The 24,042-nt window shown below is 39.1% G+C and overlaps 1 protein-coding gene across 2 annotated transcripts; it reads right to left on the reverse strand.

The window, feature by feature from the left end:
- Positions 1-1,838: 1,838 nt before the first annotated feature.
- On the reverse strand, positions 1,839-18,245 carry NMU (neuromedin U). 2 transcript variants are annotated; one of them, XM_040582381.1, is made up of 10 exons: positions 17,832-18,245; positions 14,434-14,492; positions 10,560-10,607; positions 10,402-10,461; positions 9,777-9,806; positions 9,619-9,669; positions 7,494-7,568; positions 4,120-4,173; positions 2,707-2,746; positions 1,839-2,136 (listed from the first exon to the last, which is right to left on the reverse strand). In XM_040582381.1, exons 1-9 carry the CDS (start codon positions 18,064-18,066, stop codon positions 2,711-2,713), a joined length of 648 nt encoding a protein of 215 aa, XP_040438315.1. In that variant the 5' UTR covers positions 18,067-18,245; the 3' UTR covers positions 1,839-2,136; positions 2,707-2,710. The 2 variants fall into 2 exon arrangements, with proteins under 2 accessions (XP_040438315.1, XP_040438316.1); XM_040582382.1 differs by lacking the exon at positions 9,619-9,669.
- Between the last annotated feature and the right edge of the window lie 5,797 nt (positions 18,246-24,042).

The following is a 24,042-nucleotide window of genomic DNA, read 5'->3' on the forward strand; positions in this document are numbered from 1 at the left end:
GCTACACCTGAAATTGTCCAGCTAGCAGGGTGTAATATTTCATTATTCTTACAGGGCTGTAATGACAGTTAAACTCACAGGTTTCCTGGTGTGTTTGCACCAGGCACCCCCCACAATCTGCCCTCCCGCCCGCCAGGTCTGAGGTGGCCTCAGGCGGCCGCCCGGCTCTCTGCCCTGCGGGGCCCTGCGCCAGCTGCCGCCTCGCTGCCACCCGCCGCGGCGCGGGCCCCTTCTCTCTCCGGCTGCCTCCGTTGAGGCGGTTGCCCCGGCCGGCACGACGTGGCTCTGTAGCGCTCGCTCGGCACCTCCCCCCACTACCCGCCTGCAGTCTCCCCCGTTTCCTTGACGGCCCCACCTCAAGTCCCTCATTGCCCTCGGCCTCAGCTGCTGCCCCACTCGGACAGCTCGGGACTGGGGTGACCCTCCCGCCCACCTGCACGGCTGCCGCCGGGGCGCCGCCTCTCCCCGCGGCGGCCGCCATCTCACCCGATGGTGACAGGGCCGCCCCGGCCTCACCGGTTCTAACGGCGGGAGGCGGGAGCGCGGGGAGGGGCGGGGTGGCCGGCCCGGCCGTTCCAGCCAGCGGTCGTTAGTTGTTGCTGAGAAAACTGATCCCGTTTACAAGAATTTCAGGAAGAAAAAAAAACAACACAACAGAAACCAAGCAAAATTAAACAAAATCCAAACAAAACCTCAAACCGGAGGCAGTTTCCGTCTGGGCCCCCCGAGGCGGCGGTGGGGTGCGGGTGTGCCTGAAGGGCAGCCCTGGTCCCCGCCTCGCCCTCCAGCCGCGGCCTGCGCCTCCCGCTGCCTGCTTGTAAGGCAGTTGTGGGAAGAACTGAAACAAATCACCTAATTTAATACAATACAATATAATGAGCGTTTTGTGGCAGGCCTCGCATTAGTTTTGACCGGGGGTCATATCAAACTAGATCCTCAGTTCACAAATAATTGCACCAGTCCAACTGGAGACACAGCAGAGGGGAAAAGAAGCAGGTAAGAAGAGGGGAAAGAACTTCAGCTGGTTTCCGCCTCTGAGGCCATCCCTTTTCCCAGCTATCTGCTGAAGTTCAGCTGCTTATCCAAGCTTGCAGAAGCTGGATTAGTAATGCTGAGATCAATTCAGACCGTGACCAGCCAATACGTTAATAATTCCCTTCTACACTGAATGATTAGTTACTTTCAACATATTTAAAAATTTGTATTTTAACACAATCCTGGTATGAAAACAAGCTCAAGAGAGAGAAGCTAGGAAGATTGTGAGGCTAACATGCTTTTGGTAGAGTTTCTTTAATTACACTCAAAACCAGTTGAGTTTTCAAGCGAAAACTAATTCTGGAAGAATGTAAATAATGCAATTAAGTGCTCTTCTAAATGAGAACCATGCTGCACCTGCATTCTTAATAGCTAAAAAAAATTATGCCATTGTATTCAATTTCAGTTGAATTGAAATTGAGATACTTCTTCAAAAAATGCAACTTGTTCAATTTCCTTTTAAGGTAATAGAGATTCTAATTTTTTTCATCCAGTGAACAACTGTTAACCTTAAGGCTCATTAACGACTGCCAAACTCCTTTATCATCAACCTAGTTCTGTAGATCACCTGCAGAGCATTTATCTTGACTGACCCTGCAGACTGCCAGAAGTCCACAGGCCTCAGTGAATGACATACAGAGGTAGAGAACATCGTCTTGAAAACCAAACCACACCTTTTGTTTAGCCTTCCTAGATAACCTGTGATTTTAAAGACTGCACAAATCACTTAACAACATATTTTGAAAAAATGCAATCATCTACATTGCAAACATTCTCATTAAAACAACTCTGAGTGCCTTTATTTATAAGGGAAAATAAATGTACATAACTGTTGTTAGAGGCAATATCTGCTGCATGCACATTTTTACAAATACATTACACACAATTGTAAACATCATAACACTAAGAAACAATTTTAATATGTTTTTAATATAATCAAGAAAGTAAAGAAACTTTTGAATCCTTAATCTAGTTTAAGAATGTTTACATACTAGTGGTTTTTAATTGTACATTGGTAATGATTAATTTTTCTAAGGAAAACAGTATGTCCATGTACTCGGCACTCGTACAGTATTAGCTCTAGGTCAGGAATCCGAAATCCTGAAAAGTAAGAAAAAGCATTAGCTGTTGGTATGATATAACATTAAATACTTAAAATATGGAAAAGGTTTAAAATATATTAGAAAACATATTATTATGTTGCTATACTTTTTAATATCATTCAAAATAGTTGAATGCTTTGAAATTAAATCCTGAAGTCTGTCCTTAGTTTCACTGAGAGGTTTTTTTCTATGTGAGATTAAGGGATTTCCCCCAGGATTTCAGTTTACGTCTCAGTATCTATTTGACAGGTAGTTGAATCAATTCTTCCTGACATATACTTATCATCACTGGAAACTTTCCAAACTGTTTACAAATCTGGTTTATTCTCCATTTCTTGCTGCCTGAAACACCTCAGTGTTCTCTGTTCTAGGAACTGAGTACCTACTTCACTTCATCTGAAGTTGCATTTATTTAACACATCTGGGAGAAGCTTGTCTGTGGAAATCTAAGTTGGCTACACTGTTAACAGCTTTCTGAAGCTACTTCTCAACAAAAATATTGTGGCCTATTTGTATAGAAGTAAACTAATTTAGATGTAGATAATGATTAAAAATATTAAATAAATACCTCCTTAGTGAAAATCCACTGATCTCCTTCCATTGCGTGGCTGAAAGACAAATATTCAATAGAGCTCTATAAAACTAACTCGATTCAGTAACAAAGCCCCACACAGCTTGGTACGTGTAGAAACTGGTAAAATTCCGAGTTCTGTCAATGTCATCTTCCTTAAAGATAAACCTGAGACTACTTATTGTTTAATGCATATCCACCTCTGGAGAACACACAGTAAAATTTACTACATATAGACTGAAGAATGCATTATGCCTATCTTGTATGATTTTATAAGAGGAGAAAGCCACAAGAAGTCACTCTAAGAAGCCATTATCCCTCATTCTTTCTGTATTTTCTTAACATGTGGTTTCAGGTTTGTTGTTATTGCATTGTAAGTGTTTGTTGCAATTCATAAACCAATATATGTCACTCTCAGTTTTATTTTTCGACTGTGTGCTTTAACATAGGCAAGGAGTTTCTCCGTTTTCACTGTGGTCATTTTCAGAAATATTTTAGACTACTTGGACTTAATACAATTTCTACTAAAGCTGATAAAAAATTTCTTACTGAGCTTAATAAGGATTTGCTTTTTACTCTGTCATTGTGAATGCACCGATGTTAGTATTACCCAACTTTAAAGATTCAAGCATGATACATAAGAAATTTAACTAAACAAACTTGCAGTCTTTTCATTAGAATCACAGAATCATTTAGGTTGGAAAAGACCTTTAAGATCATCGAGTCCAACCGTAGTAACTTTCTTATTCAAAGCCATTAGCCACTTTCTTATTTAAATAGAAAAAAAACATTAACCAAAACCAAGAGAGTTATTATTAAGTGTGACTTGCCATCTTTAACTTGCTAAATTGTGCTAAAATGGAGTAAAAAGGCTCTATGACATAAAAGATGAACATAGTAGTTTTGTTCTCATGAGAATTTTTTATCTAGTTTCTAACCCTACTGGTCAAATTACAAGGAAAATGGGGAATGCAGGCTCAGTAGCAGTTTTGATACAGTGTGTAAGCATGGCATTGTATTTATATCACGTGCAAATGTACCATGTTGAACAATGCTTTAGAACAATTGTCCAAGATGCTGTGTTTTCTATAACTTTCTCTGAGAATTACAGACATGATAACTTATTAAGGCATTGCATGGTATCATGTATACATTATTTGTTGTACATATTAATGTACATTATTTGTTGTACATATTAATAAATATTAATATATGTACAAAGACTCCCCACTATTACTTTATTTTAATCTAAGAAAATGGAGCAGATCTTGAGTAGTACTATATGGTGGAATGCTCTTACTGAAAAAGTTTCCTCCATCACAGTAATTCTTAACATAATTCACTCTTTTCTCTATTTTTTGTTTTGTAACACCACAAAAAGAAAAAAAAAAAGTGTTAAACAAACCATACCCTGTAGAAAAAGTAGCCTCTGCTTTGAATCCCTCCAGCTCCTTGAAGTTCTTCCTGAAAAAAAGTATTTTAAATCATAGAATGGTTTGGGTCGGAAGGGACCTTAAAGATCATCTAGTTCCAACCCCCCTGCCATGGGCAGGGGCACCTTCCACCAGACCAGGCTGCTCAAAGCCCCATGCAGCCTGGCCTTGAACACTGCCAGGGATGGGGCATCCACAGCTGCTCTGGGCAACTTGTTGCAGTGTCTCACCACCCTCACAGTAAAGAATTTATTCCTAATAATTAATCTAAATCTACCCTCTTTCAGTTTCATCATATCTACTCTTGTAAATTAATGCATATAGATAATGCATTTTTTATATACATATTAAAAGTATTACTTCAGTACTACCATACAGTCTTGCCCCTTAACAAGACACAACCCAGACACAACCAGAGTGTCTTCATGGTAGCAGAATCTCTACAAAGTAGAGTTGGTCTGTACCTCACGGAAGGACAACAATGCAAAGCTTAAATATCAGAAATACATTGCCATTGGAGTGTCTTATGGTATTTATATTTCATTATTTTTCTACTTTTTCTATTCAATACATGAACAAAAATAAAACCAGGACCGAAACAGGCAGCTGTTGCAAGTTAAAGGAATTGATCTAGAACATAAAAGGAAATCAAGTGTGCAATTACTAATATGGAATTGTGATTTATGTTAATATGTTATTCTCTGCTTACGGCTAAGCACTTCTTAAAGACTACATAGTTTTCTTGTTTGATTTTATGACAGGTTGGTATTAGAAAACAACTGAAGCTAAAATCTGTATTCATTGTTACACCCACCTTCTAAACTTCCAAGGGTTTGGAGATGTTAAAAAAAATACATGCTGTAATATATGTGCATGTATATTCACAAATCTGCATGTGTGTGTATATATATATATACACAGAGACATACATATTCTTGAAGAAGTATGGTTATTTAAAGTTTATTTTAATGCCTGTCCTCTACAAGTTATCTTGTTCAGTCTCTTGGGTGGACTTGCTAACAAAATGCTCGTGTCTTCTTTCTTAGATCATATTTTATCAGTCAAGATGCAAGTCAAGAGGAATCAAATTCATGACAAAATCTGGTGTCAGCCCAAACTGGGCTGAGTGAATAAATTTAATAAAACGCGTTTCCTTCTTCACCTATCCACCATTTCAATTCCTTATCTGATTGGAAAGAGGTGGGTGTGTTTATGTACAACAGGTTCTGGTTTCCTTCCCAGTGAGAAAAAAAAAAAAGAAAATCAGCAAGCTAACCATTTCTAAAGCACGTTCTGTGACACCAGAGTCAGATAGTCCAACCAAAGGTGGGCAGCCCACAGGAACATAGGGGCTTCCTGCTCCATGGGGGATCGGAGTTCCTCTGCACATCTTAGGCAGGGTTGCTCCAGTCCTCTACTGGCTTTAAAGTTTACCCATGCTATCTCCCTATCAGCCCAACTGGTAGAGTCTCTTGGAAAGAAATATTTATAGCTTTCTCACAGTCATGGAATAATTGCAATAATCTGCCATCAATAATAAAAGTATTTCAGTGGTTTTGTAATTTTCTATGGCCCTCAGCAATAACATTTGGATAGGGTTTTAAACTCATACTCAATATACTGAAATCTGCCATATAAACAAATATGATAAGTGTAATATGGATGAATTTCGAAGATTTATTATAACATTAAAATAAATAAGGTGTATGCAAAAATACAAAACCCAAAAGAGTCTGCAACGGCAACTGAGTCCACAAGATGTGAGCACTTTGTAAAGGTCTGGTGTTTATGGGCTATACAGGAATAAATAACATCTTTAACAAGGTGACTGGCATTCACAGCAGGAATTGACAACAGGAAATCAAAAAAGTTGCTTTCTATAAAATGCAATTCAATTTAGAGCTGTTTTCATTGTTTCTTTAGATCTACATGAATATTTTTAAATGGCTATATTCCGTAAGTGACAGCCATGCCATTACTTTTCTTGGCTTCAGCTGTATAGAAGAAAATGTATGCAAGTACATATTTAATATTATGCATGTCTTCATTGGGATTTAATGAGCTCTTCACTTTGTAGGTCTAAATGCCTATCTTTTGCCTGTATATAGGTCCAATAGCATAAATACAGTTCACATCAAATTCATCACGAGGTAAATTTTACCCCATATTTTCCTTTCAGATATGTAGCAGGTTACATTTTCTTAACAATTTTAGTCCATGAGAAGAAGTACGAACTCTTTAAGTTCTTATATGTGGCCAGGTTCTGTCACTGGATAAGAAAAATGTGATTCAGGGCATATAGTTGGGATTATGCAATGATCCAAAGAGAAGGGCAGAAAGCTGGCATAAATAATCATAGGATTAAGAGTTCAGTGAAAATTTGGGAGTTAACAACACAGCCTTTATCTGGATTGAAAAAGGAAAAATCCTACTTATGGGGATGCTAATATCCGAGTTTTAAGTATCGCATTTGTAGACCTAATTGAACTTGTGTGTCAGTGAATACTAAGATATTGATAAGAATCAGATAAGAAATCACATCAACGTATCTAAGGAACAACCAAGCCGAAGTCAATGTGAAACAGCAAGAATCTGGGTCTTAGACTGTAGTATACTATATTATACAGGAATCTTCGGTGTTCTTATAGAGAAGGATTCTTATATCTCAGACTGCATTTTTCTCTCCATAGCTGTATTAAGGAAGTAGACATTAGTAGCCATCTGCTTTTTTAGTTTTGAAATTCTAAGTTGCATTTGCAGCAAATATACCAAGTTTTTTATGATAGCTTAGAAATAATGGTGCTGTTTCTCTCTATGCAAAACTTTTGTTCCAAAACACACTACTGTTCTATTGAAAATTAATACCATTGAGAACTTCATCTGCACCTTGTTAAACGGTAAAATTGCCTATAAATTACTTTACTAAGTCATAAATAATATGCATTTAAGGAGTAAATATGGTTTGAATTCCAAACAGGGAAAACAAGGAACTCCCTAGAAAATATAACTCAACTGCAATATAATGGTACAAATAAATTTCAATATATTTTTATTTTTATGAAATAATTAACAGATCCATTTTGATACATACGCTCTGTGTTCTACCACTGTTCTGTTTTAAGGTGTATTACTTCAGTGTTTTCTTGGTTTAAATGTTAAATATCAGCAGGATTATTTTTCACTAATTAAATAATAGAAACCCCTCATGTTTCTAATGAAAATACACTAGTGTGATATTAAATCATGGAAATGAAAGTATTATGAGCAGAAAGGCCCACAAGGACATTTTTAGAAGAGCTAATGAATCACAAAGTGTGAGAATGCAAGCATGCAGAGTTTAAGATTACATACGTCCACTTTGTATCTCTTCAGTCTTCTCTCATTAAGCTGGGGAACGAGTTGCAGTAAAGGATGCAGGACAGACGACTGAGAGGACACGAACACACACACAAGCAACAATGAAATTCAGACCTTATGATGCAAAAAAAGTCTCTTCCTGCAGTATTGGCTTATAGACCAAACAAGACAAAAAAGGACTGAATATGTTAATTAAGAAAGTTATTTTTTTAACATTCTGACTTGACAACAAACAGGTACCAACATTTGTATTTACACTATGAATGTGATGCACAGAGTGATGGAGGGAAAAGCTATGCAGCCTCACCTTTACTCACTGAAAGTTCAGAACTGTTTACAGACTTTTTGCCCAGGCAAATGCAATTATTCAGACTCTGATCAGCCTCTGTGAGTGGTAGAGAGAATATTTCCATACAGTACTCCTACTGACATTTCTACGATTGTCTACAATGGAACTTAGCAGCTTCAATCTCCATTGTACTGAAAAGTTCATTTGTCTTCAAAATAAATCACAGCAAGAAAAATTAATGGTTTGGTTTTTTTTTTTCTTCTAGAAAACACTGTGCAGAAGGGATCCATTCTCAAGTAAAATTTGTAACCATGGCACTGGTCATTCTACCTAAAAAACAAGCCACAATCATAAAATTCCTTGTGTTCAACAAGACTTTAAACTTGCAGACAGCCTTGTTAAGCACAGTGGCATCGTGTACAGTGTTAAGTACCCCTCTGGTAAAACAACCACGTGGGCTTGCGGAGAGAGGTCCAAGCAAGAAACAAAGTAGAACAATCTAAGTTTGCTCAACCAATTTAAACCTTCAACTCATGTAAACATAATTTAAAAAATAATGCATTTTTGATACAGTACTTCTTAGAAAAGTAGCACAATGAAGAGAATTTTAAAATACGGAATAACTAATTAAAGTGTTAATGTACTTAATAAGTAAAATGAACTTGCCAACTTGGAGCTAATTTTGCTCTGTCGGCCTAAGATAGGCAATGTGACATAATATATAAAAAAAGTGTAAGTCCGACATGAGTGGAGGAGTTAAAGGGCATCCCAGCTGGCCACTTGGGCTCTGTCTTGCAGTCAGTGGAGAGAGGTTAATAAAGACAGGAAATGATGGATCTCACCTAGGTTAGTATCTGAGAACTGGGCTAGAAAATAGTCAACTAAACAGCTAAACTAGAGGGAGTGAGAAAGTGGTAATCACTGCAGGCAGGCAGAGGCAAAAAGGTATTCAGCATAGGGACAAAGCGGGGTGCAGTAATCTCTTCAGCAGGAGCAGCAGCAGAAATCACTCATTTCACTGTGCCCTGATTACCATTAAAACTTCCAGAGCAGCTGTGTCATGAAAAGACTGACGCCATTATCAGCAATATCACTTTCTAGGAAATATATCACATATTTCTGATGAAATGTAAAGACCAAGGCAAAAATGGATATTAACATATAATAATGACTGTTAAGAAATGAGAAAACATGAACATGTTTAACTTTCTCAAAATCCTATGATGCACAGAAAAAACACATAGATGCACAGAAATAACAGATTATACTTGTACTTTAGAAGCAGGAATGGATCACATGTAGTTTATTTGTTGGTTTATGAGAATGTTTTTATAGCAACAATATTGGACTATTTTTAAAATAATATTTTTCATTTAAAATACAATCCAAAGTCTGAGTGAGACAAATGCTATTTTGCCTGATACATATTTATGGCATGCACAAATAGATACAATTTAATTAATTAATAAAAAAATCATTGAGGGTTCTTAGTATTTATGGTCATGTTCTCAGCTTCTATAAATCTGCATTGTTTCACTGCACATGTTATGTTCTAGTACCAGAAAAAAAGCATTTGATCTTATTCTTAAATGTTGAAACTGCAAGATTAAGATGCAACTGGGATCCCATTAAGGTTTGGTTGGTTTTTTTTACACCTTGACAGTACTGATGATCCTCTCCCACGTTCTTAAGAGATGTTCTGTAACTTAAACATGAATCTCCCAGTTCTGAGCTTGCTATTCATTTGGAGAGACTACTGCAAAAAGGAACATCACCTCGTTTTTATGTACAAGCATACATGTACTCACAAGGAGGTGCTATGCCACTTACCATGATGTCTGAGTTGCCTGAGTCATGAGTCTTAGAATAATGAAATAAGAACTGTTCAAAAAAATTAAAAGTGGCATTTTACTACAAAACAGGGCGAGGGTGTTATGGTTTTCTTGACAATTTTAGTGTGATCGTAAAAACATACATAGAAATCTTACCCTTTTGGTGTTGTCTTTTTCATCTAAATCCTGTGGGAATAATCAGTAGAGAGGCTTTTATTTGTTTTCTTAAAAAAAAAAAAGAGCAATGAACAATTTTGATTACTTTATAAACTTTTCAGTAATGGATTGGAATATCATCCTCCCTTAATAGACATATTACATTTGTCTATTTGTCTAATATTGACATTTACTTGTCAATGTAATTACTCTTTTCTATAATTAAAAGAATTTACAGAGTTACAGAAAAAACTCTGTAGAGAGCATTGATTACTCTCCACTAGAAGAGCAGTTGTGTTTAGTAGATGCTCTTTTGTATATCCCTAGACTCTCCTAAGTAGATTTCTTTCTCCATTGAGAGCTCATAATTTTTCTAACCCAGAGCAATAAAAACACCTAAAACCTTGTATCCAGCCTGGAGATTATTTTCCAAATATTGGAGTCTCCCTGTTATCTTTAATAGGTGTTGGATTAAGACACATAGCATTTCAAAGTAAAAAAATTATAGTTTTACTTCCAGGACTGAGTGACACTTCAGATACTGGGTCCTCAGAATTCATTGTAGACACTGGCACACTGAGAGATCAGGCTTCAGAAATGCTACGTGGTCTTTCATGTGTGTTACCTGTGGTTTCTGGAGAAATCCGATTACCAGAAAGCAGAGTTCTTCCAGTATACTGGATGTCTAATGCAAAGAAAACACGAACTCAGGCATCACGCTTCCAACCCTACTACATACAACAAACAGTATCAAAATAATAAAGTAACCTCTGTCTGACTCACCTGAGGCTGAGAATCTGTGGACAGGTAGGCAGAACATGCATCGTCTATCTGTAAAAGTTCACACAGTCCTTTTTTAAGAAGTCAGATTAATAAAAACAAGTGAACTATTTATATTTTCAGAAACAGTTCAGTGCAGCTAAAAGCATGGTAAGCTTGTCCACCATAAGGAATCCTTATAGATACATTCAGGAAATACTTCACATTCAAGGAGGAAAAAAAAGGCCTTAACCACATAAAAAATTACACTTGCTTAATCTGAAAAAACACCTATATATCTGTGTCCTTTATTGTCTTACCTGCCTCATGCCCCTCTTATTTGTAACCTTCTCAGACTAAGCCATATTTTAAATTATGGTTTTAAGCACCTGGGGTATGGACTATAAACTTAAATCTCTTCTGTGATATTTTTGGATTATACAAAACTGTGAAGAAAATGACAAAACTAAAGGAAGTGATTCAACGAGCTGTCCTCAAACACAACTCTTCCAACTGTATTCCAGCATCTTGAGTGATTATGACAGGTGCCAGCACATCTTATGTATGTCAGTCCTTTTGTGTGAGTCACCAAGCAGCCAACACACAAGTTTTGCACTGATTTCTTTGTCAAACGGAGAGCCTTACAAGGTTTTGTTTAAAGGAGGTCGTTCCCAGATCACAGTACTAGTAAGAGATATATAAAATATATTTCAAGGGAACTTAAAAGGAACTGTGGAAGAAGCCATTGCTGGTGAACTTAGACGTGTCAGCACAGAATGGAACGTGACACACAGAGACACAAACCCAAAACAAACAAATTCACAAACCAAGAAGTCCCAACTCCCATTTCATCTGGATCAAACTCATGTCCATTTAGCTCTACATCTTATCTCCAAAAACCACCAAATGTCAACACCCAGGGAAGAGCCTAAGACAAGACCAGCACCTGAGTAAAACCCATGCTCTCCAACCACCAGCAATCTGTAGTGCAAGCATTCCGAGTTGGAAGTAGATCTTTGTAACAAAGCTCAGTGGATTTATGTGCTGTGAATGTCACCAATCTCTCTCTGAACCACTGCAAACATCTAGCATCCACAAGGTCCCGTGGCAAGGTTTTCCTAAATACTGCATGAAATACCACTTCTGTTTGTCTTAAGCAGCCTTTTCAAGGCTGTCTTCATTCCGTGCTAGCATAATCTTGTCTTCGAAGAAGTAATGAGTAAATGATTGCTACACATCCTCTCCGTACTGCCCATAACCTTGTATGGACAGTTGATCACAGTCTTCTTCTGTTGTCTCTTTTCCAAGATGAAAGAATCACATAATACTGAATCATTTTTATTGGTGTTATTAATTGAGAAGGGAGAAGAAATGGAATAAAGGGTATTTGAATTAATGGAAGTAATATTACCAGTGCTGAAAGCCTGAAGTATTCTGTGAGGAAAAGAAAAAATCCTCAGTATTCCAACGAAAGTTTAATAATAATGAAAAAAAAGAGGCTTAACTTTTCATTATATAAATTTAAAATTGTATCAAGAGTAACCTCCATTGGTATGCACTGTTGGGGTTTTTCCCATTAAATATTTGACACTGTTAGTCCAGTTGCCAAAAAGCTTTGCCAGTCATCTTGTTCACAAACTGCATTAAAAAAAAGTGTCTTCTGGGGGTTTTTTTTGAATAAAGAGTAGGCAATGCAATGGGTCTTATGATTTTACTATAGGTTAAAAGCCCTAAACAGTGCTCTTTAACAATGAAAACATTACATGAAAAAAGCAATAAACAAATAACATTTATCTGAGTACTTCGGGACAAGAAATGATTTATTTCTCTAGAGACAATCTATGAGAAAGCATTAGCAGAGATAGCGGGAAAGCTATTAGCTCACAGAATTCCCCTTTCAAACAGTTTTTGTTGGTAACACATCCTCCTTATTCACTTCATCTTGGGTTTGTTTGTCTCTGGGTGTATTAGTTCAGCTTCACTGCTTTCAGAGTAAGGAAACGTAGAGGGAGAGATCAGCAGTGAATGAGATACACTACGCTGAAGTAATTTTGGAAGCCTACATTAAAAATTTACTGTTCCTTCTTAATGAGGTATTTTTTTCATTTTGATTTTTATTGGTTTATTTGCTTGGGTTTTAGTTGGTGGCAACTCTCAGAGAACTACCATAAATCCGTAGCAGGACAAGCCAGAGATTGCTTTGTGTTCAACACAACACGAGGCAAAGCCTCTCTCAGCTAAAACCTGCATGGGCAAAGCAAGGGCTGAGGAAAAGCCACAGCTTCTGTTAATTTATTTTTTAAAAGGAATTAAAAAGAAGAGTGGTTTCTATCATTCTTGATTCATCATCTCCATAGTTTTCTCTCCTCTCTCAGAAACGTGGCTTGAAGGTAGGAGCTTGCGTAGTGTTCGGGGTTGCTTAAGTAACAAAGAAACAAAAGGATGTGAGTCAAGTAAAGGAACATTATACTTAGGTACAAAGTTCCCATATTTAGAAAATCGAGAGTCATTCCTGGAAAATACTACCTTCATTTAGAGGCAGGGCTTCTCCTGAATGATCCACTAGTAAAGTAATGAACAGGGAAGAACTGATTCTTTTCACTCCAAGAAACTGTGGTAAGCCAGTACGATTTTGTAGTCAGGTTGATTTAGGGTATATAGCTATGCATCTAATTCTCTTTCCTGAGACTATCTCCAGTCCTGCATCATTCCTCCTGTAATAGTAAGTTTTATATCACTTATATTACATAATTTTACACAGAATTTAGTATCTGCATTTTTTCTTGACCAAAACCAACATGAACTTTGCCTTTCTTTCCAGTCGCCCTAGGGCCAAATTCTGTTACAACTAGTAAATCTCAGCAATAAATGCAGAAATGTATAAAATAGCATTATTAATCCAGAATGTAAATAACTTGTTTCCAAAAATTCCTTATAACTATCAGGATCTTACTTCCCAAGAGACTACTTTCTCCCAGGAGGTAAATATTACCAGGACTTATTCAAATGCCAGTCTAGAAATATATCAGGTTTTGAGTCGATACTTCCAATATGAACTCAGGGGAGCTGACAGTAGGGAAGTGTCTCCTGTAATGGCCTCAATAGGAAGAAATTTACTCCCTGCATCTGTACCCTTAGTGTGTCACTTGCTTTCTAACGTTATCAGAAGCTACAAAATTAAATGTCAACAGAATACTTGGTTACAGCAACACTAAAGCATGTGAATTGCAGGCTAAATCCTCTCTGCGTTATGTCCTGCCACTCCATTTGTTCCAAAAGGACAGGGAAGACCCCATGTTAACCTGTGTCATATCCTACAGTCAAAACAAATGTTCATTTCAAAGATGGGAATGGAAGTTATGATAGCAAAGAGTAGCAAAATGTTAGAGGGGCTAACTGACACAGTACATTATCCTTTAACTAGTAAAAGGGAGGCTGGAATAGGATTAAATACAGTGTCCCAGCCCTGTGTGCAGAGCAGAAGCAGCAAGAGGTAGGACTGGATGAACTGAAATAATTCCTGCATATCACGTACAGACTATAAAACTACCGGATGGGACCCTGTGTTGCTTCCAGGGACAGTAACTGCGTGGTCATTGACAGTTAAATGACAAGTGTTATCAAACATAGCTCTCCATTGAACCACAGCAGTCTTTTCCTGGAATGACACATCAACACCTAGCCTCAACTTCCTCCTGGAACAACCATTCAGAAAATCTGGAAAATAAGATGTTTCACCTCATCGCTGATGTCAGGATAGGAGACATACAGGAGAAGAAGGACTGGAAGAAGCAGCACCTGAACTCCGTGCAAGGGAAATACTGAAGAGTGAGATGTGACCGTAGCAAGGATGGGCACAGAAGAAATGGGAGCATACCATAGGGCAGATGATGCTTACCTCTTTCCACAGCTGCAAATCCTCATCTGCCTCAAGTGCCTGAGATGGCATTGGTGCACCTAGAAGCACAAACCGTGCTTAGCAACACTGCCCAACAAAGGTAACTTGTGTAACCATGCTGTGTCAGTCATTTAAATAAACACTCTGAATACAATATACCACCTAGTACGCTTATTAACTGTGAAGTCTGAGAGCTGCGTCGTTCAAGGAAGTCTGCTGCCCTGCATGTTGTGGGGTTTGTCCAATCGTTTCTGCCTGCTCTAAGTCAGCAACACAGCAGGAGGCTTCATCACAAGTTCACAGCAGATACAGACACTCACACCTCTTAGCAATAGACAGTGTGGAAGTTACTCAGGTTTCACCGAGGGTCAGACTACCATTAGTCTGTTCTCGGTAGTTAAGTGCAGGCAAGAAAATTTGCATGGCAGCTCTTGAACATTAAGATCCACTCAGCAAAACACATTCCAGCACCCACAACCTCAAGTTTTCTGAGAACTTGACTCGCCTCCAGCACATGTATTGCAAGTTGAGGATCTGGATTCTACCTCTTGCTTTCTTGTATTTACATAGCACATGTTTAACTCTTTGATTGTAATGTACACTTGCACATGAATGATGCCTGTGATATGAAGATGGTGGTTTTGAGAAAGTAGTAAGACACTACATGTGTAACTGGCTTTATTTCCTCTGTTTGGCATATGTGATGTGATGGAGATCAGTCTCTTAGGGGACAAAACATGGTATTAATTGCATAATGCTGCAGAGATGCCATGCTTGGCTTGGGGGCAGCTCCTTTCCCCATCTCTGCCCACCCAGGCTGCAGACCTGGAAGCCCCTGTCTCTGGGTCCCTCTCAATTCAACACCCAGAATATCCACCTTTCCACATTATTATTTTATCTGGCAGTATATTTCTAATGGTGATGTATTATTAGAGTTTCTGTAAATAATAGAAATAAGCATAACTGAATCGTGAGTACACTACACATGACGCAAGTGTATCAGTGAAGGGACATGTAAATCACCTGGGAGGGAGACAGGTGCTGGAGAGGCTGGGGCTTTACCTGTACAGTCCTAGCACTGACGGAAACCCTACGAAGTCATCTATTTATCCTCCTGCCCAAAGCTGCTGCCCACGAACCATTCCTAACCAGTTTATACACTGTTCTTAAAGACCTCAGATTAATAGATATTTTATAACCTCCCAGACAATCTATAATTACCTGTTGTCACATTTTTTTCAAAGAATTGAACCAAATCAAACAACAACAACAAAAAAAAAACAAAACCAAAAACCCCCACCAAAACCACAAAAGTGAAGGTAGACTTAGCTAGAATGGCCAAGTAAGCAAGGTATGAATACCCCTCATCTCCATTTGTTTTACATATATCACTAATAACAATAATTGCAACACTAGTTAGTTCCAGGCATTAAGGGGTTCATTTCAAAACTGTATTTTGGTACTGGTACAAACTTAAGGTAACTAATTATTCTGGATGCTTGTTTTCCCCAAAAAATAATCAGAGGGACTCTTATTTTCACACTGTGTAGAAGTGAGATATTTTTTACATCTCTGAGACGTTCACATAACAAAAAAACTGCTTTCTAAAGAAAAATTCACTTCTTCAGATGTTTGTTTTAGTTCAAGGAAAAACACTAAATAAATTAAAGGTGTTAAAATTCTCTTACTCCAATCTGAATATACTAATTTAAGAATAGAAAGCAAAGTATGCCTGGGACTGGCATCTTGGTTGCAAAGAAAGGAACTGGGCAACACTTCAAATTAACACACTTTCCCCATTAAACCTTTGCTCACCCATCTCTGAGTGCTGCTTCTGCCATTGCCTGGCTCACAAAGCTTCCAGGGGGAGTAGAAGAAATCCAATAGTCTGTAAAGCTTAGGGCAGCAGGCAAGAAACCCTGAATATTACAGTTTGCTTGGGTTTGAGGTTTATTTCACCTGGAGTGTATACTTTTGGACAGAGGAGACGCAATTATTTCACTAGCTCCTACCTAAGTATCCTTAACCCTTCTCCACTTATTCACAACACAGAATAACCGTGTGCAGTCTCATCTGTTTTGTGCTCAAACTTAGGACTATGCTCCTCCCAGTGCCAAGTGGTGTCCCTTCATCACCCCATCCAGAACAGTGCTGCAGTCCCTACAGGGCTTCATTCATTTACATACACACACACCAGCATGCACAGGGAAAAAGTAAGTTATTTTGTAATATACACAAAAGAACCATAGCAGGGAGAAAAAAAAAAAAAAAAAAAAAAAAAAAAGGGAAAAAAGAGTGTTATTGAGGAAAGGAACATGGAAGAGGAAATCCTCCTACAAAATTGACACTGTCCATGACATGTTCATCTCTTATCCTTCAATTCAGCCAACTTCTAAAACCTAAACTTCCAAGGCAGCAGAATTCCAGATGCACAGTTTCAGTCACTTTTCAGCCTGGGATTCACTTCTTATATCTTCTTCCCTCCAATGCACAAGCTCCTGGCAATCATTTCCATAAGAACAATGTCGAAATACTGTGTGCCATGGCCTTTCCTTGCCCTCCTTTTCCTTCCCTTCACTCTTCCACATCCCCAAAATTTATTTTTAACAGAATATTAAGTATACTGTATTTAGATTTGTCTGATTCGTGATATCAAAAAAACAAAACAGATCAGAACAAAAACTCCTGATGAAAGCAACTTACACACATATAATACAAACAAAACAAATATTCCTTGCACAGGAACTGATTTTGTAATGTTACTTCACAAGCTGTAAGTAGCTAATCTATCTGGAGTGGGAAAACAGAACAGAAAAGAAAAGAGAGTGTTTTGTTAGAAAGCCCATTAGCTATGCTCCTCTCGCAATCGCCCCCTGCTACAAAAATAGCAGCTTTCAGGTGTGAGACATTTCAAATTAAATCAAGATAATCAAGCTCTAAGCCTAAAGCAACTCAGCAGCTCTACCCTTTCCCACTCAACCCCACCCCCAGGGATTCTTCATGCAATAAATATTATTTCGGGTCGGACTAGGTGACTTCCAGAGGATCCTAAATTTTAGTACAAGCCTGTGATATATCTCGTTTCCCTTCTCTTAGCTTTTAAATCAAAGTAGATTACATTTAAAATTAAATCGCTTTTAAGAAGAGCTACTTCGCCGAGTTGCTGGTGTGTATTTTGCTAGGACAGGGTAATCTTCCCGGGATAGAGGAAGAAGCCCCCCCCAGACCAATCCCCGAAACCGTGCCCAGCAGCTCCAACCTCCTGTGCCAGCCCCGCACGGGACCCCGGCCCAGCGGCAGCGGCTCGCTTTGCAGCCCCCCCCCCCCCCCCCCCCCAAATAAACAAAATCTGCAGACCTGGCGGTGCAGGAAGGGGCGGCGGGGAGGGTGCTTCTCACCTTTGCAAGCAGACATGGAGGAGGCGAGGAGAAGCAGCAGCAGCAGCGGGGACCCCGGCAGCGCCCCGCCGTCCCCTGCCTTCCTCGGGCTGCGCCGGGGGGTGGCTGCGGGCGGCTGCTGGCAGAGGCCGGCCATGCCCGCGGTGTCCCCCGCGCTGCCTGCCAGCCACTCTTCTGGGCATGCCCTCGCTCCCTGCCCAAACTTTTTAAATCTCCCTGACACGTGGACGAGCATCACCTCGCCTCGGGGAGGGCGCGACAGCCGCCCTGCCCCCTCCCGGCGGCCCCCCCGGGCAGACCCGGCTCCTCCTCCGCCGGGCAGCTCGGCCCCGCTCCCCCGGGGGGCACACGGGCTGTAACCCCGGCTGGGGCGGCGGGTGGGACACCGAGGAGAGAGCCTGCAGCCTGCCCAGCCCGTCGTTAAACCCCCTCCTTAAGAAAAAGGCCGTGTGTGAAAACACGCGTGTCTCAGACACCCAGCGCCCGGCAGCAGGAGGGGCTGCTCCGCCCTGCCAGCCCCGGCGGCCCAGGGCAACGGAATGGGGGTGGCCAAGGGGAGCGCTCAGAGACTGTCCTAGCCCAGCAGGGGGGGGGGGGGAACAGAGGCACGATTTAAAATGGGGACATCTCACAGAGATTTGCCCCCAACTAGCTGAGCCTGGGAGTAAAAACGCGTTGAGCTCGCATGCGGGAGAAGGCATCGGTGGCTGGGATGTGGGGCTCTGCGGACATGCACCTGCCTGCCCTGGGACCCGCCGATCGCTGAGTTTTCCGAAGGAGCCCCACTGCAGGGGTGTGCCTGCTTCCCGACTTTCCCTGTGCCCTGAAAACACAAACACAAAATGCCACACCATGAAATAGAACTCAGTAATATGGTGGTATTGGGTGATTAAAATCCTAATGCTCTGCTTAGCAAGGCATTTTACTTAAAATACAGCTGCAGACCTTGCTCCCAGGTGTTATACCTGTAGATAATCAAAGCAACTACATGATATTATAAGATATTCAAAAGCACACAGACCCCAAATCTGTAAAGACTCTTGGGCAGCTTAGTCCAGCCATCCCTGAAACACAGCGAGCCCTGGCTCACCAGACCTGGTACCCTCATCTGCCGGTGCCTCCCACTGCCCACAGAATGCTCGGGCTGGTGCTGACCTGCTCCCCACACCCAGCCCAGTAGCAGGGTCCAACTTTCTCCAAAGGTGTGTGTCCAACTGTCTCTGCTCTTTGACCATTTTCTCCAGAGGGATCATCCTGCCCAGCTGAGGTGCTGCTCCAATGCCAAGATGCTACGGAGAGCACTTCAGGCCAGCATCTCCCAATTTACAGTCTGTCTTTATGATTTGTTTCCTCTTCTTTTTCTATTCACTCCTATTTTTTCGCTTGTTGCTTTTTTTCTGACTTTCAAAGGAAATATTACATCCATGGTCCAGCAGTGAGACAATGGTAAAATATTAGAGATTGTTATTTTCCAAAACAACATTCAGTTCTTTTTGACCATTTCAGTAGGTTTTGGCTGCGGGGTGAATGATGGGTGGTAGAATAAAGCTGCCTGACAAAAGCAGTGGCTGTTACTGTGAAACAAAAGATAAATTTAATTTATAACCACAGCGATGCTGTCTGCTCTTTGCCTTTACCCTTATCAGTTGTATGTGCTACAAATTGTGCTCTGCCACCCTGATGCTTTGACAGGCCATCAAAATTTTGAAAGCTTTACCAAGCAGCATGATAAGACGCTGTAAAATTCTTTTAGTAATAGAAGTATCTTCTCTACCAGATTCAGTAGCAAAGCTTTCCTTAATACGACCGGGAATAGAGCTAACTCTTGTGCCAATGGAAAGCCAGTTATCAGACCAGTACATAAATTAAAGCAGCCTGTATTTTGTATATTTTATTGTATTTATATCTACCTAATTAAAAGAGTTGTTTCAAAACAATCCAAATCAAAGAACAGCATTTGGTTCTGGTTTCTATTAATAAAAAGAGAAGACATTTATTCAGAAGACATTACTATGAATGGGAGGTCATCAGTACTGAAAGGTATCTTCCTAATCTGTCTTGATTCAAATGCATGAATTGGTGTCCTGAGCCTTGGCCTAAGGATTTAATTTGTTATGCATTGTAATTATTATCTTCCTGTTAAATATTTAATAGATCGTGAAATAAGATAAATTAGAGTCTTTTATAATTTGAGAGTGAGATACCTGTAAACATTCTGCACCTGTTAAATAGTACAGTGCTTTAAGAATATTGAAAAAAGATATATCTTGAACTTTCTTCTCAGTTGAAAGAGTTCTGGTTAGCCCAGAAATTGCATTTTTGTGCAGTGTGTTTTAATACTGCAGACTGAAAGATTTTGCTGAGTCTGCTCACACAAAAATATATTGAAAGATATTTTTATAATGATGAGAAAATTTTGCAGGTAGAAAAATTTTGGTCTTCTGTTTACTAGAAAAAAACCCAAACAAAACCAACAAACACCATTTAATAATTTTTTCTAGGCTTGGATTTGTATTGCTCCATAGTCTTTAATCTGAAACCTGAATTTTGTTTTCAGCAGATTCCTGTTAATGGGCAAAAGCAGTAGCCATTAAACATGCAGTGCTTTTTGTGCCATGAGTTGCATTATCTGAATTCTGACTGAAGCAGGTTACTGTCTTCCAGTGCTTCCAACCCAGTATGAAAGGCATTTCATTTTAGATTATGGCTTTTTAGTAAGAGTATCAGTGTAATTTTGTATTTTCTGATATATCAGTAAACTGATTTGGGCATAACTGTAATCCTCCTAGCCATATACTAGAAAAAACAATATAACTTTAAACAAAAAAAGTACATTTGCATTAAGCCTGATCTCAAGTTTATACGAAGACAATATTTCAGCTGAAATCTGTGTGAATTTTGAAAGAGTGAATTCTCTTGCAAAAGCTTGAATCTCAGTTTATAGGAGGTTTACATAGCTTATGGTGGCTACCTTTGCGCAAGGAACTCACTGAAACGCAAGTAAGCGTTCTTGTAAACAGGAGAAAAAACACATCTTTCTCCACTGTATCTGTTTTTGTTTTGTTTTAATTGCTTGATGAAATTAATGTTACACTATTGCAGGAACAAAGCACATCCTCATTAAACGAATAGCTTGGAGGATGTTTTGGATGCTGCAATTAGCTTCTTTGAAATATTTATATTCTTCCTAATGTTGCTTCAATAAATGTTAATTATGGCTAGTGGAAAGGAAATCAAACAGCTGAGTATGTGAAAACACCATCTTCTCCACCTTCAGCAAAGGCAAGGTCAGGAGGTACATCACTGAATTCACTTGCTGTGTAGACGCACACACAGCCTGTGAAGAGGTCAATGCATATGTTTTTTCTATGACTTTAATAAAAATGACGAGAAATCATTCCATGTATATCTGAACGTAAGCACTAGGAAAGCCTTTATCTGTACTGCACTTTCTTCGCTGATATATTCCAGACTTCCTGGAGAATGCTTGAAATGGATCGGTGTGTGCAAGCACGCTGATGTCTCTCACAACTTCAGATCTTTCCTCCTTCTGTGCAATTAAGAAGTTGCGTACAGGGATTTTCTTCTTACTTGTTTATGTTCTAGGGAATTAAACTTTGTGGAGAAAAGCATCAATAATTAATTAACGCCTGCTCAGATATTGCACTTCCTCAAGACATTCTCCACATATGTTACTGACCAATAGTGCACGTAAAGTTTATATCAGAACACAAAAAGATCCACAAAAGAAAAGTGACTGGAGACTCAATTAAAGAATCAGCATCTCTGAACAGGCTTTTATTCCAGCGTTGACTTAACACAAAAAGATACTCACTCAGTAGAAGTCTTTAGGGATATCTCCCTACAAATAGGAATTAAATAATAAAACCCAGGCTGTATAAGGCACGATAGGTCCTGTATTTTCTCAGAATATTCTTTTTGTGTTTTATCCCAGACAATGCCTCAGCTCCTCCTTTATGAATAAGTAAAATTTAAATGACCTTAGGAGCCTCTAATGAACTAGTGAGGGAACTTACGTGAACTACTGGAAATGAGCACAGAAACCTCAGCCCCGGGCTAAGAGAGACTCCACGAGGGAACAGCGATGGGACTGGTTGCAGCAGATGTTCAGGACTCCCTTCAAAAGTCCCAGAATGTTTTGTATAAAAAGCCCTGGTATGCAAGAGACATGTTTGAGCCCTTTAATGACTAAAGAAAATTTGCTCAAGATGACAGTGACCAAACTCAGCAAAAACATAATAATCTTTCCAGAATGGTAGGTACCTATTTACATGCGGGCTGAATTTGGCTCACTGTATAGGGAGGCTGATGTCTCCTTGTCTCAGACACACAGCATGGGCACTAACTGTCCTCATACCTTTAGCTTGCAAGGAACCCTTAGAGATAGGATAGGAGATCTCTGAATTTAATCTCCGCATTTCTTGTAGTCTCAGCAAAAGATCCATTTTCCTATGTGAAAAGTAATGCATGTGGAAGAAAATAACCCTTATTGTACCTATGCAGCAACAGGCAGTATGCTATCCACCGTCATATAGAAAAGAGATACCAGAATCATCATAGACCGTTCTACATGGATACCAGCTCATTTCTCAGCCAAGTTAAAAATAGTGAAATAGGATGTTATGAATTACTGGGAAAAAAATACTATTACTACTATTATAATTATAAAGATGTGGAAAAAAAAAAAGGAAAAAAAAAAAAAAAAAAGAGGAAAACCTTATGATAAAAACCACTAACTACTCAGCCTTTGCACAAGGCTCTAGTGCTTTCAATGTGGATTACTGCAATTGTAATCCCATCGTTCCTTCCAGATGAAAATGCAGAGAATTGTAGTAAGTTCAGTGCAAATTTGAAAAGTTTGGGACTCTTCAGCATGGAAATCTGAAACTTAGAGAGGGATGCAATATAGGTCTATAAACATATATGTAGATGTGAACAATGTGAAAAAAGTTGAAGAGTGTTTACACACAAAATTTACAGAATTTTTACAGAATTACTGTAACTAAGTCTTGCAATAAGACCTGGAAGCCATGACTCCTCATCTCATTTATTATATCCTGAGATGTTCCTGAGTCAGTCCCAGGGAAATAAAAATCTCTGTGTTCCATTAGACACCCTTTGCCTAGTCCATAGTATTTAATCTCTATCTTTGAAGTAAGCAGATTTCTTAAGAAATACACTTAGCAGAATGGTGTCATTTTTATGGACTTGCATTTGTTTTATAGGTGGAACTGGTCACAGATAATAAATCTTTCCCATGTCATTCACACCATTTTCCAAATCTTCCACCAACACTCCTCATTAATTCTATACAAAACATGGGCCTGGAACCAGAATGGTTTATTTCCTTTACAAAGTCCTGACGATTGTACTAAAAATGTAAATTTATGTTCAAAGGAAAGCAGTAATTGTCCACTATCATTACTATATAGGAAGTGTGGTCACATTAATTGCTTTTAAAAAGGCTAATCTTCAAGATACTTCCATCTCACTTTAATACACACCAAAACATATCACTGGCTGTGATGTTTACATTTATCTGGGGAAACAAGATTTTGAGCACCCTGTCAATTATTCACACACAATTAATAAAATAATAACATCTCAACATCACTTTCAGAATCTACAGGTCTTTTAACTAAAAAGACCTTAAGCAAGAAAGAAGCAAAGGTGGATGAGTAGCGACACTTAGAAAATGTCATCCTGCCTTCCCATGGCTGTGAGATGAGTTGGTTTTGCAATGGGATCATTTCTCTTTAAAAAAAAAGGCAAACTAATGTGACCTTGCAATGGTTTAGTCTAATTTATTCACAGTATGTACATAAATCCAGCTGGAAGTAAGGCAATCTGAAAATTTTGCTTATAAAATGCCAATATATTTTGCCAGAAGTTTTGAGCTCCCATTGGCTTCTAGAAAAAAATATAGTGCAGGGCTAAATTTGATATATTGTCTAAAACCATAGGTTTCCTCCCAGCTTGCTAATGAGGTATAGCTAATTCCAGCTGCAGGAAATTTCTTTGCATAGATCTAAAATGTATGCATTTGCTTGGAAGTCTGAAGGAAAAGACCCTAAGGAAATCATTTAGAAAAATGCACTAAAACACCCTGAATCTCTTCCAGCCTGAATCGTTCAGAGATTCTCTGTCTAAAGCGTTAAGCAATGGGTTCTCAGTGATCTGCTGCTTGCCC

This window comes from Falco naumanni, chromosome 1 (assembly GCF_017639655.2).
Source record: "Falco naumanni isolate bFalNau1 chromosome 1, bFalNau1.pat, whole genome shotgun sequence".
NCBI lineage: Eukaryota > Metazoa > Chordata > Aves > Falconiformes > Falconidae > Falco > Falco naumanni.

Coding starts and splice junctions, on each gene's coding strand:
- NMU (XM_040582381.1), bottom strand. CDS start 18,066: ATGCTCGTCCACGTGTCAGGGAGATTTAAAAAGTTTGGGCAGGGAGCG. Junction 9,670..9,776: donor AAAAAGACAACACCAAAAGG/GTAAGATTTCTA, acceptor TTTTTTGAACAG/TTCTTATTTCATTATTCTAA. Junction 7,569..9,618: donor CAGGCAACTCAGACATCATG/GTAAGTGGCATA, acceptor GTGTCCTCTCAG/TCGTCTGTCCTGCATCCTTT.